The 19496-nt window shown below is 37.9% G+C and overlaps 3 protein-coding genes across 3 annotated transcripts; 2 read left to right on the top strand and 1 right to left on the bottom strand.

Moving 5' to 3' along the window:
- The first annotated feature begins 12905 nt into the window (after positions 1 to 12905).
- LOC117779975 (probable pyruvate dehydrogenase E1 component subunit alpha, mitochondrial) lies at positions 12906 to 14188 on the top strand. Its single transcript, XM_034616333.1, has 2 exons — positions 12906 to 12924; positions 13396 to 14188. Exons 1-2 carry the CDS (start codon positions 12906 to 12908, stop codon positions 14151 to 14153), a joined length of 777 nt encoding a protein of 258 aa, XP_034472224.1. The 3' UTR covers positions 14154 to 14188.
- A 1451-nt stretch (positions 14189 to 15639) lies between these two features.
- On the bottom strand, positions 15640 to 16341 carry LOC117780747 (40S ribosomal protein S26). The gene is made up of 2 exons (XM_034617390.1): positions 16214 to 16341; positions 15640 to 16141 (listed from the first exon to the last, which is right to left on the bottom strand). Exon 2 carries the CDS (start codon positions 16131 to 16133, stop codon positions 15786 to 15788), a length of 348 nt encoding a protein of 115 aa, XP_034473281.1. The 5' UTR covers positions 16134 to 16141; positions 16214 to 16341; the 3' UTR covers positions 15640 to 15785.
- Positions 16342 to 16793: 452 nt separating this feature from the next.
- On the top strand, positions 16794 to 19226 carry LOC117779475 (spermatogenesis-associated protein 5-like protein 1). The gene has a single exon (XM_034615682.1). It carries the CDS (start codon positions 16836 to 16838, stop codon positions 19020 to 19022), a length of 2187 nt encoding a protein of 728 aa, XP_034471573.1. The 5' UTR covers positions 16794 to 16835; the 3' UTR covers positions 19023 to 19226.
- Positions 19227 to 19496: the final 270 nt, after the last annotated feature.

The following is a 19496-nucleotide window of genomic DNA, read 5'->3' as shown; positions in this document are numbered from 1 at the left end:
GCCTATTGCTTATGCATTTACCTTTATCGCGACTCTTCGTCTTCTCATTTTCTTTTTCATTCCCATTTCGCATATACGTGTATGTATGTATGTAACTGCGGCCTTTTCCGTATACGAGTAATTGTTCATTGACCGCAGTTTAACTCTTGTGCAAGAAAATTTTCACTCGTTTTCATGGGTTTTTCTTTTTTTATAATTTTTATCTTTAGCTATTTGGTGAAGCATAAAAATGCATTGAAAGTATGGATAGTTTTACATTGATTATAGTTTACATTTAGTTCAATGAGTTTGTTGAACAGCCGGATGTTTGACAGCTTAAAATACAAGTAGTTTAATCTAATTTTGGGTGTGTAAAAAGAAGATAATCTTGTGTATTAACGCCTCGGTCATAAGGTTACATATTAATAGATTTAAATTGATTATATTGATTCATAATAACTAAAATAAATCATTCATTCATATATATTAAAAATTAGATGGACTGAGCTACAGTCGAGCATTCTCGACTGTGGGAGACCCCGTACTTACTTTGGAAAAAGCTAAAACTGCTAAAAATTCAAAAATATTCTGCTCACTTGACGCCCTTGCAGAGCGCTGTATTACATTTTCGACTACTTGTTTCAATGGAAGCTACATGATATAGTAAACCGATTTGAACTGGTAAGCATTTCCACCAACTTTGGTCAGGATATATAAAACCAAGTTAGATACACATTGTATTAATTTGGTTATCTTATATCTTATAAAACAAAAAAATTTTTCATACTAAGACTTGTATATATATGATATAGTGGTCCGATCCGAAGAATAAACAAGTTTGATCTGCCTGCAATATAGAGGAATCTACATACCCAGTTTGGTGTCTCTAGCTCTTAAAGTCTATGAGATCTAGGTGTTCATACAGACAGACAGACATGGCTATATAGACTCGGCTGTTGATGCTGATCAAGAATATATATACTTTATAAGGTCAGAGATGCCTCCTTCTCCCTGTTACATACATTCCAACAAACACAGTATACCCTTTAACTTATTTTTTAAGTAACGGGTATAATAAAAATAAATATTTATATAGTTTGTTGCAGTATTTTTTGCAATGGCAGTAGATAAATAAAGATAGATTAAACAAACTACTTAATAAATTGATACAACATTTTTATTACATAATAATATTTTTGGCGAATTCTGCAAATTGAAAATATTTTAATAGATTTACTCAATCTAATGGCAGTTTCTCTCAAGACTTTACGGCGCATTAATAAACTGCAAATGGTAAGGAAAAGTTCTTGGCTTAGCCAGGCCGATGCCAGTTACCACAATGGCAATGCCACAAAACGATGGGATGGCGAAATCGTTTATCTTGCAACCGGAGCAAGTAATAAATAACTTTGAAATGACCGCAACAGTTTATATATTAGAGAAGCATTTCCATAGATTTTTCGTGGCGATTCATTCTGGCGCAGTTTTCCGTTCAAGTCAGCAGTCCGAGACAGAGACAGAGACAGTGAAGATGGAGACTTGAAAGCTAAAAGGGATTGCACAAGTGTTAATAGCTCATAAATATTTGAAAATGTTTAGCATTTTCGAGAAGATGTTGTCTTCAAATCCCTGGCAAAAGCCATTCCATTGCTCTCAGTGCTGTGTGCGGTGTGCGGTCATAAATGGCGAGGACATCCCTTAAGTGTGACATAATATCTTAAATATTTTGTGCAAAGTTCTACACAAAAGGCGGAAAAGCAAAGGCTGGAGGAGCAGGAGCTGAAATGGGAGCCACAGGAGCAGCCACATGTGCTTGCCTTGCATGCCATTTAATTTTGCAAAATGTTTGTTTGATGTCCTTAATAGGCTTAGAGACGCTCTTATGCTTACTCTCTCTCTCTCTCTTTTCCTCTCTCTCTGTCTCTTTTCTACTATTTTCTACCCTATCTTACTTAGCAAAAAGTATTCTGAAATATTCAAAAGTTGGGCGCTTGGCCAAGTTTTTGCCAGATTCTCAAGTCTTGGCTCTCGCTAGCTAAGAAAGCTGCAAGTCAAACACAAGTTTCACATTTTTACATATTTCACTTGATAATGCCCTTAGCTACCGTACTCGTCCTAAGTCCTTACAGGTCGCAATCCCTACAGTTGCAGACACATCTTTACTTGGCTTACCTTTTGTCGTCTTGAATTGCATTTACCTTTGCGCTGCCTTGGCGGCTGTTTAAAAATGTCATCGTTCTTGTCCTTTCAGCTGGTTATGCTTCGAAAACTTTGCACATTGAGGTTGTCGAAAGTTTGTCTATTCATTAACCTAAATACGAGTACGTGCCGAAGGGGTGTTTGGGGGTAGTTTAGGCTCAACGTCCACGATTAAGTTTTAGAAGCTAATTTGCATATTTGAGTGACACAAACCACCTCACAGAATATGGAAGAGTTATACACATATGTATGCACCTCTTTATGGCAATGACTCTCGCTTTTATTTTCTTGGCCTGGCCAAGACAATCTGCACGAGTTATCATTGCCAGCTTTTAGTTTTGGCGTTATCTCTTAGCTCTTAGCGCTTAACAATTTGAAAGATGACAAGAATTAGGAACGGAACAGCTAACTTAATACTAATGCATTTAGTTTAAGCTCCTACTCAGAAATTCTGGCAAAAGAATTCTAAAACACGTTTTGCAGTTTCAACATGCCAGGTGATTCCCAAAAGCATACCAAACATTTTTCATACACAATTCCCAAGCGGCTCTAATGTTTAATGAGTGTATTTTGTGCCTAACTGTTTACTTTGCTCTCTGAAAAAATTCTCTTTAAAATTTCCAGCATCTTCTTCTCATTTTCAACTCTAGTCATATTAAACAAATAAAGGTGCAAATTTGATTTCTTTATAGAGTTAAGTTATCTGCTCTTCAGCAACAAGTTAGTAGGGGAACAAAAAGGCAGACACATATTGTAGGTATTTAACATATAGTTAAATGAATTGGTAAATTTTCCCAGACGAATTGTTAGATTTAACCATACAAATGCACTTGTATATACTATTTAAATATACAAAATATAAATAAATATTTAACCAAAATAATGTTAATATGATAAATATTTAAATGTTAAAATAAGGTAACCAAAATTATTATTATTTTTTTTTTTTTTAATTAATGAATTTAAAATATAAAATCTAATATAATACAATTAAATGTAATACGTCTTTTTTACATTTTTTAAAATAAATTCTGGTACAATAAGATCAACATAAAAATGAAGACTACAACGAAACTTGTTAAAATATAAGAAATATTAATTCGACAACTCGCTTATATTGCAGTATAATAAGTAACTGACAGTATAATCAAATATGTATTCAGTTGAAGAAACAGTATTGTGTGCGCTATTTTGAAGTCATTTTAAAGTCACTTTTTGCAATTCACATGCACACACATAGGTACGTGCGTGTGGAGGTTCCATTAGTAATCATGCCATTATCTAATCAACTGTTATCGCCCCATCATGCATGACTGTTGCCATTTTATGGCAGACGGAACCGCAAATCAAATACGCCCAATTAAACAGCGCTCATTTTAAAGGCCGTCGACGGGTTCTTTCACTTTGTTCCTATATTTTTATTTCGTAATTATTTTTGCAAGCAGAAAGTGAAACGGAAAAGTTTCAAGCTCATTCCCGAATAGATTGTGTGAAATCAGCGCTAACCAATTTCAAATCAATCACGAAACCGTTGCTAGCACAAGTTTATAATCTGACTCTTTGGTTCTCTCTCTCTCTCTCTCTCTCTCTCTCTCTCTCTCTCTCTCTCTCTCTCTCCCCTCAAAAACAACGAATCGAGCGTTTAATCGAGCGTAATGATTGCGCTTATCTGTGGTCCAAGCTTTTGTATTACGTGTACATTTTCTTTTACACTCTGTTCTTTTTTCAGGTTGCGCCTAGAAAATGTGTTAAATTAAGCGCTCATTATTTTAAGTGTGTGCAGCACACACACACACACACTCAGGCAGGCATAGATAAAACGGAAAATAAAGCAATTGTATCTAATAGGTGTGTCAACGTCAGTTCACAAGTTGCAAAGTTAAAGCCAAATCGCTGAGAAACTTAAGTTTCGGCCCTTGGGCAAGGGACATTAATGAACACATGTTCACAAAACATTAAAATTAAATGTGCTGCTCATTAAAAATAAAAACATGTGCAAAACACACACAGGCAACAAAAACATGCTACGCACTATGGTCCGGATGAAGATTTTTTAGGAATAAAGTCATTTTATAAACATGTTCAAAGTACCGATATTTTGATGGCGATGTATTCAAAACACATCAAGCTCAAATGTTGCATAACTAAAATTTTAACATATTCCAACACTGTTCAGCAAACAGCTGTGAACAGAGTTGATTCTGAAACAAAGAGTACATGAAACGGATATTCTCATTTATAAGGTTAATTTGAATTGTCTAACAACACGTATTTAAAAGCTTTATTAACAAAATTTATCATGGATTATATTCATTGTGCTTTATATTTTGTGTTTATATATCTGTGTTGCTTAAAATCAAAATGCTATATGTTGCCATCTGTAATTTAAAACTAACCTCGAAAAAAATTTGTTCAATTAAATTTTATCTTTAATAAGATACAACTAATTTTGTCAGCACTTGTCAGCAATGTGACTATATGCATTTGAAGATTGATCAATTAAAATTGTACTATTAAGCTTAAGTTGCATTTTGCGCATTTTTCACAATTTCACTTTATTTCAGCTAACCTCACGTTATAAAATGCGTATTTGCTTAAACTGTATGACAACTCATGAGACAAAATGACCAAAATTATGATTTTTGGCCTTTTTTTTCGCATTGAATATTACAAAAACTTGTATTTACATATGAAATAAATGTTAAATTCTATACAATCGACAAAAAAATAGAAATTTTTGTTTCATATAAAATCAGTTCACGACCGATTTTAATAATTTGAACAATATGATATTATAAATTATAGTATTTCGATCTTGATATATGTTACCGAATGTGAGGAGCATATATCATATATACGATCAGTTAAAATATTTTGAAAATTGAGCTTTTTATAAAAAAAATGACTTTTCGACTGATAATTTATTATTTCTATATGATATAGTTGTCCGATTTGATGAAATTTTGCCAACACGTTACGGGCATAGTAACACGCCTAACCTGTGTTTGGTCCTGATTGCTTGAAAACAAAAAATTTAAATATCGCAGAATCAAAATAAAGGCGGCACACGCCCACTTTTTGGCCATTTGCATTTATATCATAGCCCAATGCAAAAGACTACCAAAAAACTTTATGTTCTCGAGTTATTAATTTATTCCTTAAAAATCTTCATCCGGACCATAGTGCTACGCCGCAAATGTTGCATGCCACACAGCTCACACCCAACAGCTCAAAGGCTGAACATTTATTCCGTATCCCAAATTGCCGCTGCGTTTGCGTCATATAACAATAATAATGAAGCATTTACGTTAAATGTCAAAAAGGGTTTTCATCAACGGTCGATCTGTCGGCCAACGGCTGCTGATAAAGCCAAAGTGTTTGGTCACTCACAACCATGACAGCAGCGGGCGGGACAGTTGAGGTATCTGTAAAACAAAAGCCAACATACTCGTAAGCGAAACGAAAGAAGTGCGACAGAGACAGACTTAACTGTCTGACTAACAGGCTGACTGTAGGGCTGACAGACTGACACGAACATGGCACAAGTTCAATTCAATTTTTGGGCCATGTTTTTGGCATTTCCATATATGCAAATGAGTATGCTGAAAGCCGGAAAATCAGACAGACAACCACAACCCGGAGTAAACAATAAAGCGCCAGGACAGGGATGCGCATTATTTTATAAGCAAAAGATATGCTCGATTTAAACTTAAAGTGATTAGTTAAAAGTTATTGAATGCCAACAAAATTTAAGAGTAGCTTAAAGAAGTATTTTATTAAAATGCAACGACATGACATGACATGAATACTTTTTAGCGCAGCTTAATATGAAGAAAAATTAATAATTTCCATCGCATTAAGTATTACTATCAGGTTGGTTACGATGTCTCATCATATTTTGACTGATCGCCCCATCGGTCCTATGACAGGCTATAATAATAATGAAAAAAACTTAAAAAAAACCAAGTTTTATGTATATTCTATCAGTTTGGTTACGATATCACAAAACAAAAAGGTGTTCATACTAAGACTTGATTTTAACCCGATCGGTCCTATGACAGCTATATGATATAGTGCTCCGATTTGAACCAACTTTAGCTTAAACAAAAAAATTGTTCATACTAAAACTTGAATTTCAACCGATTGTTTTATGGGCGCTATATGATATAGTGGTCCGATTCAAAAAAGAAACAAACTTGATCTGCCTGCAATATAGAGGAATCTACATACCAAGTTTTGTATGCCTAGCTCTTATAGTCTCTGAGATCTAGGTGTTCATACAGACGGACGGACAGACAGACAGACAGGCGGACGGACGGACATTGCTATATCGACTTCGCTATTGATGCTGATCAAGAATATATATACTTTATAGGGTCTGCCACGCCTCCTTCTGCCTGTTACGCACATATTCGTTAAAACAAACCCAATAGACCCCTGTACTTTTTTTAAGTACGGGGTCTAAAAAAACTTTTTAACAAAGCAATTATTTCCAGCAAATTTTGTATTCTTCAACAAACCACGGGCAATGCCGGATAAGCTTAATAATCAATAGTCGTAGTCGGTTATAGATTGATGAGCGTTGAGTTAAGGCAAACATTATCGCAGCTAAATGATTTGCAGCTGATGAAAAGCTAAACAACCTGTGACAGAGATGCGTATAGCGAGTGTAAGTGAGAGAGAGAGAGATAGAGAGAGTGGGGGGAACGGACTGTAATTCAAATGAGCTGAGCATACGCAATGCGGCAAACAAAAGTCAACACAGGATACGTATATAGAGAGAAGGACATGGCACGCATAGAGAGAAGGACATCCGGTCTTGCCACTAGCGACGACAAATGTCATCAAGCAGTCCAAATAATAATAAAATATACACTTAAGCCTCGTTTTGTGTGTACGTCCGCTCTCTCGCTCACATGTGTGGTATATCCATGTGTAATATCTGTGTGTGTGAGTGTGCGTGTGTGGATTTAAATAAAACGGAAATTTATTTCGACAAATGGCATTTACTTGCAACGGATGTACCACCATTACACTGACACGGAAAGGCTACACTTGCCTCTATTTCAACTCAGTTTTAAGATTCAACATCAACCGTGCGCAAATTTAAACTGGTTGGAAATGGAGTGCCTTTTAAGTACATCGAATTGCACTTGCTCTATAAAAAGAACACAAAAACATAATTTTAGAATTACGAGTTGCTCGTGAATTGCCAGACTTATCGTAGTTTTTTTCCACTTTTCTTTTAATTCCACATAAATATCATTTAATCTGTATCAAAATTATTGAGACTCAGATTAAACAGATAAACAATTTGTACAAGTCTCTAACAACTTAAAAACTTTATTGAAAAAATGACATTCATGTCAACACTAAATACAAATGGCAAATAAATTTCTATTTTGAATAAAATGCACTAATACTTAAAAATGTTGTTGAAATTTGTCTAAGCTAAGCCCGGAGCATATAAAATAATCAATAAATATAAAAATAAACTTGATTAAGCTTCCTTTAGATAAAACACCGGTATATATTACATTATAGAGAGATCGCCAGTCTTTTAATGGCTACAAACAGCACCACCAACTTCAGTAAACTCTTTTTCTCAGAGAACTTACAGTAATACTGATGGGACGTAGTCGCAATCCCAGCATGACGACTACTGACTCGACTTACTGACTGTCTGACTGTCTCACTGAGTGAATGCCTTCATCGTGAATAAGTGGGATAATGGGTCAGGCTAAGCCACAAGCATCCAAGTAGCTGTTATTTCCCCTCTCTTACGTTCACATTACGGAAACGGAAACCCTCACGCAGCGCACACACACACACACACACGCACACAGAGACACGCGTGCGACAGTTGTGTTGTATGATAAATTGTATAAGATATTGCTGTAGATTTTTACATACGAGTGCGAGTATTGCGAGTATATTCGAAAGGCACCGAGTGGGGCCTTATTATGGCCGGGGCATTTAGCATTCATGAGATAATAAAAATGAACCCAAAAAGCCACTGGACAACAACAAATTATTTGGCCCAACGGCTGCATCTCTCTCTCACTCTTTCTTTCTCTTTCTCCATCTCTTTCTTTTTTTTAAAGCGCGCCACATGGCGGATACGCATTATTGTTAAGCAAGTGAAAGTCAGTGCTTCGCCTCAAGCTGTTGATAATTTGGAGTCCACACACAAACACTCACACATCCTTTCGCACACACACACACACACACACATACACACCCACACAGTTTCACATGTTTATTATGATTTTTCGTAGAATTTTCACTTTGATCAATTTGCCGAGCGTGCAGATTGTTTGTTTGCCTTTGGTTTTCTGATTTTTATTTTATTTTTATTAAAAACAAAATGTTTTATACGCACTCTCAGTCATTCAGCCCGGTTTATGTTTGCTTTAATTTGAGATCTTTGGCAATACAAAAAAAAGGGTTTGCCGCCCTGCGAGGTGTTTCAGACTGTGTGTGTGTGTGTGTGTGGTATCCATTTCCTTGGCGTGAAATGCGGGAAAAAAGAAACTCAAATTGCTATCTTGTTGCGGGAATTTCCCTTGTGAAAGTCATTGGAGATACCCAAAAATTCTAAAATGTGCAAGGTAATAAAGAGAAAAGGGTTTGTGGCTTATTATGACCACCAATTAAGCACTAAATGGTGCACGCTTATTTAAAGTGAATATAATTTTTCAAATATAAAAATTTTATATGAAAGGATATGTTAGGAAAAAAGTAAATTTAATAAATGCTGTATGTATTGATTACTAGAAAATAAGTTCATAACAAATAGTTTAATAAATTCTCTTGCAACTGTACGATCCCAATTAAATATAAAAATTCTATTCAGCATTCTCTATAAAACTGTTTCATTTTCTGACCGTTTTTATGGCGCAATGCCAATGATAATTAAATTATGAAACATCATTATCACCGGACAGTCTGTGTAGACCATAAACGCATTACCGAGGTGCTAATGAAAAGTTATGCAGATGGTTTCAGCCAACACAGACTATAGACTTCAATAATAAAAGTGGCGCCTATAAAAGTGTTGGACCATTAGCATCACCAAAGCGGACTTCAAACAAGCCGCCGCTCCTTTTGCAGTCCATTAAAAGTGCTGGAAAACTCAGATACACATACACACTCTATTATATGTGTGTAGAGTATACTTTGGGAGGAACTGAGGGACTTTGAAGGAACTGCAGCAACTTCTGCAATGAGTGTGCTGAATTATTAATTAACCTCAAACAATTAAAAGTAAAATGTTTAAAAAAAAATTTCACATAATTACATGCAGAGTTTTTGAACTGAGAACTGGGAGAGATGAAACTGAAAAACTGGTAACTGGAACTGTTAACTGGGGACTTGTGAAATATTTAAAAATGCTTTTAAAGAGCATGAAATTAATTTGCTGGGCAAAGGGATAAAGCAAGTAGGTAAGGACCCGTAGGATGGGCCGATAAACAATGTAGATTGTAATTAACCTGACCATTTCTCGCACAGGTGGACTGAGTCCGAGCTCCAGTCGAAGTCTGAGCTGGAGTCCTGGCTTAATTGCATGCACAAAATGAGCAGGCACAGGACACGGGCTATCCAGCAAAATGAACAAATGAACAAACGAGTGCATGACTGAATGAATGAATGGCATTCATTTTCATGCGTTGGTTCTGTCTTTGCCTTTGGTTGCACTTCCGTTTGCCACAACGGATGAAGGTGCCAGATAAGAGCCATAGTCCGCAAGTAAGGCAAGCGAGGGAAGTATGGCAAGTGGTGGGAATGGGAGGCGAAAAAAACAGTTAACATGGAGGACATTGCAGGACCTTCAATCGCAATTGGGACGCACTCGAATTTCATAAAGCATTCTCAATGAAAATAATTAAAATGCGTCGAACGTTCAAAATCAAGCAGCATGGAAATTTAATTGTATTGATGGCAATACCGTAAACGGGTCGCGGCAATTCTCCCCGGCCCGCCCTCAAGAATGGTACGTGCCCCGCCCACGCCATGAAGATGATAACGAATGGTTTACAATTGCATTGGGGCGATAAATGAGTTTTCTACCAGGTGACAGACACTGAATGCAAACAAAATGCCTTAAAACGAAAGCAATATGCAATCGCTGAATAATTGCAATGCGACACAAGGATCGATGGAAACAATTTCATCTTCAGAGGGTCACATGCAGTCCTAGATTATCATAGGGACTACTAGCCCAGTTAACAGTTGAACGAGCAGGTTAGTGGAGCACTGCTATTAACATGATTCCAGAGGAATTTCAATGCAAATTGAAATCAATTTTAAGCTTGAAAATTCCAAGCAAAATCAACAAATTTCGTTGCAATATTTGATTAGAAAATTCCAATATTTATTTTTATACGCTTTTCTGAGATCTATCTACAAAAAGTCACGTTTTTTGAAGCGATTTCAGTCTAATGACAGTGCTGAAATAGTTCGCTTAAAATTGTCTCCAATTTGGAGAATAACAAAACAGAAAAACATTCTTAAACACAAAATTATCCCGGGATTCTGAAATTTACCTAGCTAATACGATAATCCCGGATTTTCTTAAACCAAGTACCAAATACTTCATCATTCCCAGCAATATTTTGATTCTCGGGGCTGTGTCAGATTTCTTTTAGTTAGATCCAATATTGTCTTATAATACTAATAATATCCTGACTGCATACATAAGAAATGCATGCTTGAATCAAAAATTGTAAACTTAAATTTTCGAATTATATTTCTATTTTCTGTATGGGTATCACAGCACATTAGTTTGAAAGTGATTCAAAATCGATTTAAAAATCGGTTCATGCATTTTTTAATATTGTCTTACTATTTCTTTCGGCTTTTCTACATTTTTTCGCATATGTTGAATTCCCATAGTCAATGGACGAGCACATAACTGAGGGCAACAACAATTCCACAACAGTAAACACACAGATGTACACACACAGCATAGACCGGCAGCTGTCATTGCCCATACAAAAAATTAATAAAAGAAAAAAAAAAATGAAATACGTGTAAGTAGGAAAAAATAATGATATGAGGCATGCACCTTTAACAACGGCCGCAGCAGCAACGACAATCAAACATTTATTTTTTATCAATCACAAAATAAACATTCAACTCGACTTTTTGTGGCAGGTGGGTGTGGCATGTGGGCGTTTCACAATGCTGGCATATTTTACACTTCTGCTTTCAATGCAAACAATTTTTTATTACAATATTATAGCCACAGGCATTACATGTGTCTTTCCCCGCTTCCTCTACCATAACATTCCCCCTCCACAGTTTTGCAGTGCTTCAATGTCAAAGGAAAATAAAAACTGGAATGTTCGTAGGTGAATGAAGTGAATTCGTATTTTAATCTGCAAAGTATTCAACATAATTGAAATAAAAGCAACGCCATTTCACGATTTCAGTCTATAAAAATAAATAAATACAACAACGAACATTCTATTTTTATGATTTGTTTGACAAGAACAAGAACCCAAAAAGTCTCCCTCTTGTCGCAACCGGAGTCCAAAGAAAATTTCCCATCTTTTGCCATTTTTTCATGACGTAAAATGGCGTTGACAAAAAGCATACAAAAGAAAATAAAAATGTAAGTAAATATATTGCTGGCAACATAAGCACAATAAATGAGCACAAAAATCAATTGACAATTTATTGTTTGAAGCATAAAAAATGAGCCCAAGAGTCTGAGAATGAGAATGGTTCTTGGCACGACCAAAAATCTATATTAAATTACGAGCCAGCTTACAAAATGGTCAAATAATAATCATAAAATACAAGCAAACAATTTCTAGTTATATGTAATCGACTAGGAGATATCCTAATTCTGTGTAGAATATTTTAAGAATTAAAAAAAAACTTACGTCAATATTGAATCAAAACTTGCTTGAAGAGAGATTCTGTTCGGCTATAAATTACATTTAATAAATTTACAGACCCTTTAGCTCTGTAAATATCTATATAAAATACTTATTTAAATAAAATAATTTAGATTTCCATCACCTTTTTGTGAGTTTTGCATTTTTTGGAAATACTATTTTAATATAGCACACTTTCGGGGTTGATTTAAAATAATTTTAAGAACTATCGATTGTATGGATTAATAGTCGATAGCAACAAACAAAATCTAATTTCCCGGTGGTATCCAGAGTCTACGATAATATAAAGTTATACATTATAATAATACAGGATAATTTCCACCTTTATCTTCCTCCATTATTTAACGGGTATACGGTATAAAATAAAAGGAAATTACGAAATCTATGACATACAACCAAACACATAAGGAGTATGTCCATTTATTTATATGCCCAAATAAATACATAGTACATATATATAAACATATATACATACATGTATGTTTCTGTATCGCTTTTGGCTTTTTTGTGGCCATTGTTGTTGATGCTTTTGTTTTTTGTTGTTGTTGTACTCAATTGCCTTTAAATTGTCCCGAGTGTTAAGTGGCGCACGTTAAAAAAACATTTAACGTTTTTATTTACGCTAAAAATGGGAAAAAAGCCTTCGTACGTGGTCGAATGGGAAAGGGGAAGAGGGGGAACAACAGTGAAAGTGCTTGTTCCCGGCCATGGCATAGATACAAAATCAATAGCTGAAAAAATATAAATAAAAAATCAAAAGATATACATATCGAAAATGTTGGAACGAGCGGAAAATAAAGTTAAATATGAAATACACTTACAATGTTTGTAGAAAATATAAGTAATCGAAAAAAAGTAATAACAAAAAGAAACTATAATAATGAAATGTAAATATTTGAAAGAGGATTTTTTAAATATATTTCTATTGCATTTCTATAAAGAGAAAGAGGGGGTTGTTGTTCTGGAACACCCCTGATAATATGCGAAGAGGTTTCTACTCTACATTTCTACTCCATACAATAACAGTGGATGGTTACTTCCAGGCTCTTTTACCCTGGCTTAGTTTGTCAATAAAATGAGTTAATAATTAAAATTAAATTTCGATTAAAATCCAATTTTAAGAAGATATAGAACGATTCTCAGAATGCAACGATCAGCAATCGCAGCGATAACCGATTTCTTTCCAAAGCTAATGCATCGCCCTGTGCACTCTACAACTGCCCAGCTGCCACGCCCCCAAACGTCTAATGATGAAGCAACAGTTGGGCAAGTGGAGGAGTCGTGTTTGGTGCAGCTGCCACTTGATTTCAAGTTGCATCGCCTGGAATTTGGACCCGACACACTGGTGTCCCTGAAACAGAAGGAAGCATCGCTTTATTACCGTCAACTAGTGGCCATCAGGAGACTGGAGGCAGCGTCCTCGCAGCTCTACAAGGAGAGATATTTGAGTCCTTCAACATGGCCCAGCTGTGGAAGTTGCCCGTGGTTTTTGTCTGCGAGAACAACAACTATGGCATGGGCACAAGCACCTGGCGTTCATCCAGCAATACCAAGAACTACACGAGGGGTGATTACCTGCCTGGCATTTGGGTTGATGGCCAGGATGTGCTTGCCGTACGCAGCGCCACAGAGTTTGCCATCGGATATGCCCAACAGTGTGGTCCATTGGTTCTCGAACTCTGCACGTATCGTTATGCGGGGCACTCAATGTCTGATCCTGGCACCAACTATCGCAGTCGCGAGGAAGTGCAGGAGGTGCGTCGTCGTCAGGACGCCATTCAGCGTTTCCGCAAGCTCTGCCTCGAACAGAAACTGCTCCCGGAAAAGGAACTCCTCGCGATTGAGCTGGATGTCCGCCGTGAAATGGTACTCGCCGTGAAGGCAGCTAAAGGCGATGCTGAATTGCCTTTGTCGCATCTATGGAGCGATGTCTATGCCGAGAAAGAAATCCTAGGTAAGCTGCGAGGTGTTCTTGGCCAGGATCTGTCTCACGTGAGAACAACTAAAGGCAGGCGTCAGGAGCATAAATCATCAGCTTATGATAGGGCAACAAATTATGCAGCTCAATAGATATCTAAATTGAAATATATATTTTTTTTTAAATTTCAAGAACAAATTGTCATTTAAATAGTTTTTAATTAAATGCCGAAAGTCAAAGTAATCATAATAATATGGTTTTTAGAATTAAATTCACAATTAAAAATTAAGTAACGGGTATAAGTTTTTGAAAGTGTGATAAAATAATATTATATAAACCAGGTAGGGATAATAGAAGGTTTACTATTACGGTTGTAAAATATTAGTTTTGTTTCATACTTTATAATTAAATTAATTAATTTATTAAATTAATTTATAGCTTGGGATTCCTTTAGCATTGAAATTCGATCAAGCAGAACAACAGAATGTAGAATGAACAATATATAGAAACGAAAAGTTTTTTAAAGCTATTTTTAGTTGGAGATATTCAATATACAGACTGGTTTAAGTTTACTTAATGGAAAGCTGGTCAGCAAATCTTTAGCTTATCAGAAATCACAATGCTGAAGTAAACTAAGTAAAATATTATTATGTTCTCACTTCAAGAGGCGACTACTTAAACAAATGTATGTATGTATGTATGTATGTGTATATATGCATGCTGTCAGAAGAGGCGGGAAAAAGGAACACTTGTCATAACTTCCATTAGGATTCGTTTGCTGTTCCTCTCTAATTTATGCTAAATGATCAACGGCATCTGCTTATGTCTACGTTTTATTTGCCAAGCAAAACGAAAACAATAATTTAGCGTGGGGTTTGCTGAAGAACAAACTGCTGCACAAGCACAAAAATATCATCAAGTGGCGAAAAAGGGGTAAACAGGAAACGGAAGTACGCTCTCACACACACACACATGAGGCCACTCACAAACACTTGCACACATACAGTTTTGACTACAAGAAGCAAAACTCATTTGCCTTTGCACTCACGTTTTCTGCAAATTTATGCCAAAAAGCAGCATGCAATTCATTTTTTTGTTTTGTTTGTTTTTGTTTTTCTTGTGCCGCCCAAAAGTATGCTAAAGTTGTGACTGCTTCTGAGTTGCTTAAGTCGTCCGCCGCTGGGTGGCGCTTTTTAAACACAGATTACAAATCACACAAAATGGTTTCCACGTCCGCTTATTGTATTTTCTTATGTGTTTTTCCATCACATTTATGGTTATTTTCTCTTTCTATTGATATTGAATTTCGCTTGCTTTAATTGGCTCAGTCAAGTGAAATGTGTAAATTTTGAAAACTTATTTAACCTCAAACACAAAAACGGCCTGTCAAGCGTGTGGGATTTTTGAGGTGTTGTCCCACTGTGCAGGTTACACCGGTTAACTGGAAGGTGAGCAAAAACCTGGCAGCTGGAAAAATCATGCTTAATCCGGAAATGAGATATCACACACGACTAAATGCACAACGCATCCGGCTGAAGTCGCTCCGCCGGAACTGTGTGAAATGCGGGTTTACAGTGGTACCCTTTCGGTTTTTCCATGCTGAAATCAATCCCAAAAAATGATGTGGTCACCTGTTTGATTTGTTTTAAAAAACCGAATGCTTATATTTCATCCAATGAATCAAATCGTAATCGAATCGAATCAATGTGTTTGACAATAGTGTGTGTGTGTGGATTGGTTTCCTTCAATATAAGCAAGCCGCCTTTAGTTCGCACATTTACGGTTTACTTCCTGTTCTGGTTGTTGTTGCGTGCCATGTCCTTGGGGAAGGAGCGCAATGGAGGGGTGCGGATGCGACGCGCCTCGCGGGAACGATTGCGCACCACCTTGGAGTGGATTGCGCAGGAGACGCAGTAGTGGAGTTTGGCGTACAGTTTGGGCAGCACATACGTGTCCCAGATGCTGGCCTCGCTGATGTCGCGCACGGCAGCCGCCTCGACGATGTTGCGGATGACGAACTTCTTGATCGCCTTGTCCTTGGGGACGCAGCGGGCGCAGTTGGTGCAACGCACGGGTTTCACATGGCCGCGATTGTGCTTGTTGCGTCCTCCGTTACGGCGCTTCTTCGTCATTTTGGCAGCTGCATAATGATGAATAAGCAGTGATTAGCCATTGTGGCACTTGCTTTTGCTTGGATGGCATTTATATTTACCTTATTTAATTATTAAAAAATCCACGAAGTGAAATCCGCGTGTTCACGCCAGGCGACACTTATGCGAAAAGGGTGTTACCAGCTGCAAATTTGTTTACAGCAGCAACTCTGTGCGCATGGCGTTGCCAACAGTCAAGAATACAGTCTTAGAGTTGCTTATTGTGTATCGAAAAGAAATAAGCAGCGCTGCGTTCAGCCAACACAACTGTTGTGCAGCGGCTGTCTGAAAACAGCTGTTTTAATTAAATTCTATAGTTTGAATTAAATTATGGCAAATAGTCAAAGAATTATTAAGTGCAAAATATATTAATAATATAATTATTAATTTTTTTACTGTGCTGCGTCTTTGTTGTTTATTTGTTATATTTTTAAAAATTGCGCCAATGTTGAGATTTTGTCGATTATCATACAGCTAGTCAAGTAATTGTTTTGACGAAGATTTTTATATATTATAAGAAAATAGTTCAACCCAAAGTATATTTTGATTTTACTTTTTCTAAGAACCAAAATCAACTATAACATAATTCCAAAATTTTTTTTTTTTCGCAATATGAAATTAACATTATTTTAGCTGGTCAACACTTTTTCTTGACCGACTGTAGGTTTCTTATGTTATTGCGGCATGTGCTCCAATTTGTTGATATTGCCGCTCAGCCTGCTGGATAAGAGTGAGCTTGAAACCCAACGTTGTTATATCCCCGACAATCATGAGGAGAAAGTCAAGAAAGGGTGGTGCAGGTGTGTCTTGGAGGATGGCAGCTACTCCATTTGTCGTGTTTCACAACGCGCGGGAAGTGAAACCTGTTGCTTCCTGGACAATCTTGTGACCTCGCCGGGATTTACAGCCAACAATCAGCGTTTAAGTCGCTTTGAATGCCTCACATTGAGCGCTGACATTGAGAAAGTTTCTTGCATTGTAACCATCACTGAGCAGCTGCTCCAGCGTCCACAACTCTCTTTGGAGGATCTGCGCGAGGATGTGCGCATCTTTCTGAGGTACCTGAAGCTGGTCCAGGGCTGTCAGGTGCAGCATGCTCGCCTCCTGGCACTGGGCATATCCAGCATCGAAATATGTGGTCAGGTACCTGGATTGAGAGAAACCAATTGCTTTGAGCTGAAACCCGAGACGAAGCTGCACATTGAGGATGTGCGTCTGGCGACACCCACAGCATTACCCAGGCTTAAGCACTACCATTCACATGGCTTTGAGGCACCTCTGCAGGCACTGGAGAATCTACTGAGTAGCGTCAATAAGGAACAGCTACGTGGCTTGCCTTTGAATGCTCTCCTTGTGGGCGCTGTGGGATCCGGCAAGAGTTCTCTTCTGGCCGAGTTCCTGCGTCTGCACAGTTGCAATTGCTTCTACATCACAGCCTCCCATGTGTTGCGCTCCTATCCCGGCGAAACGGAGCAGCAGCTGAGAACGATATTTCAATCGGCGCACACATTTAAAGAGCGACTGCGTCCAAAGTTACCAATTGTTATATTGCTGGAGGATCTGGAACTCTTCTGTCCAGCGTCATCGTCTTCTACCGACACCAAGAACTCTGGCAATGCATTGCGCATCTCGGCACAGCTCTACAGGCTCATTGATGAGCTGCCTCAACGCAGCAGAGGAATCCTGTGCCTGGCCAGCAGCAGTTCCCCCGATGCCGTTGATAGTCAAGCCCGTCGTGCTGGACGCTTTGGTCATGAAGTGAGCATAGAGATGTCCACGGAGGAACAACGTCGCCAATTCTTTGCTGCACTCTGGAGGGATGAGCAACCGCAGTCAGAGCATCTGACGCCGACATTGTTGGACTACGTCGCCCAACACACGCAGGGCTATGTTGTGGGCGATCTCACGTTGCTTTTACGCCAGCTGCAACAGAAGATGCTGAGTCGCAGTTCATCCTCTGATGATTTCGAGTCCCTTCTCCGCCAGACGCTGCTGCAGTGCCAACCAAGCGCCTCCCGCTCCACCGATGTGCGCGTCCTGAAGATGACAACAGGATTTGAGATGATTGGTGGCATGGAGTCACTGAAGCGCACGTTGCAAGTGGCCGTTTTGGCTGCACTGCAGCATAGTGAGGCGCATGCACGTTTCGGCTTGAGTCTGCCCCGAGGTGTGCTGCTTTATGGACCACCTGGCTGTGCCAAGACGACCATTGCCAAGTGCCTGGCCAAGGAGGCACACATGACATTCATTGCCACATCCGCAGCTGAGGTTTATTCCCCTTACGTCGGCTGTGCCGAGCGCTTTATAACACAGATCTTCAATACAGCGCGGAAGAACGCACCTTGTCTGATATTTCTGGACGAGATTGACTCGCTTGTGGGTCGTCGTACAGTTGGCAATGGCACCGGAGGCGGTAGCAGTGTCCAGCTGCGTATACTCTCCACTTTGCTCACCGAGATGGATGGCATTGTCAGTGCTGGAGGACAACAACAACACATACTCGTCGTGGCGGCCACCAATCGTCCAGATATGATTGATGATGCTCTCCTACGTCCTGGTCGCTTTGATAAACTTATACATGTGCCTGTACCGGACTTGAAATCCCGCCTGGCACTGTTGCAACTTCATGGCACTCGGATGCCCTTCGATGTCAATCTGCAGCTGGAGAAGATCGCCGAACGCACTGAACGCTTCTCTGGCGCCGATCTCTGCAACTTGTGCAACGAAGCAGCCATTGAGGCTTTCCAACGTGACTTCAATGCTAGCCAGATTGAGTTGCAGGACTTTGACACGGTCCTGGCCAGACTAAAGTCATCTTTAAGCCAAAACCAAATTGACAGCTACTATAAATTTGCCTCAAGATATTTGTAAGACTTAATGTTAGTCTTTAGACACATTGAAACAGACAGAAGGAGGCATCTCCGACCCTATAAAGTATTTAAGTTCTTGGTATATTTTTATAAATTACCTCATCAAAATTTTACTCTGTTTTTCCGAGGAAACATGGGAAAAAGGTTTCTAAAAAATTTTTTCTAAAATGGATTGGAAATTTTTGTAAATTAACAAAATTGGGATGTGGAGTCAATTTATAAATTAAAATAAAAATACTTCTTCATTGAAATCGGTTATGTTTTAATTAAGTAACGAGAGCTCAAACTTTTTGAAAATATTCAACGGGTATGAAAAACACCGAACCATTTTGGGAAAATTTAAGTTTTGTAAATGAAAGATACTTCGAAGAGAGAAAGAGAGATTTCGAGATCAAATCCATACTTACTATAACGTTTAAGTTTTGACATAGTTATGAATGTCATTATGTATTTTCGACTAGATTATTCTTACTTG

This window comes from Drosophila innubila (genome assembly GCF_004354385.1).
Source record: "Drosophila innubila isolate TH190305 chromosome 2L unlocalized genomic scaffold, UK_Dinn_1.0 4_B_2L, whole genome shotgun sequence".
Classification (NCBI taxonomy): Eukaryota; Metazoa; Arthropoda; class Insecta; order Diptera; family Drosophilidae; genus Drosophila; species Drosophila innubila.
The sequence above is the reverse complement of the archived record's forward strand: the minus strand, read 5'-3'. Positions and strand labels throughout refer to the sequence as shown.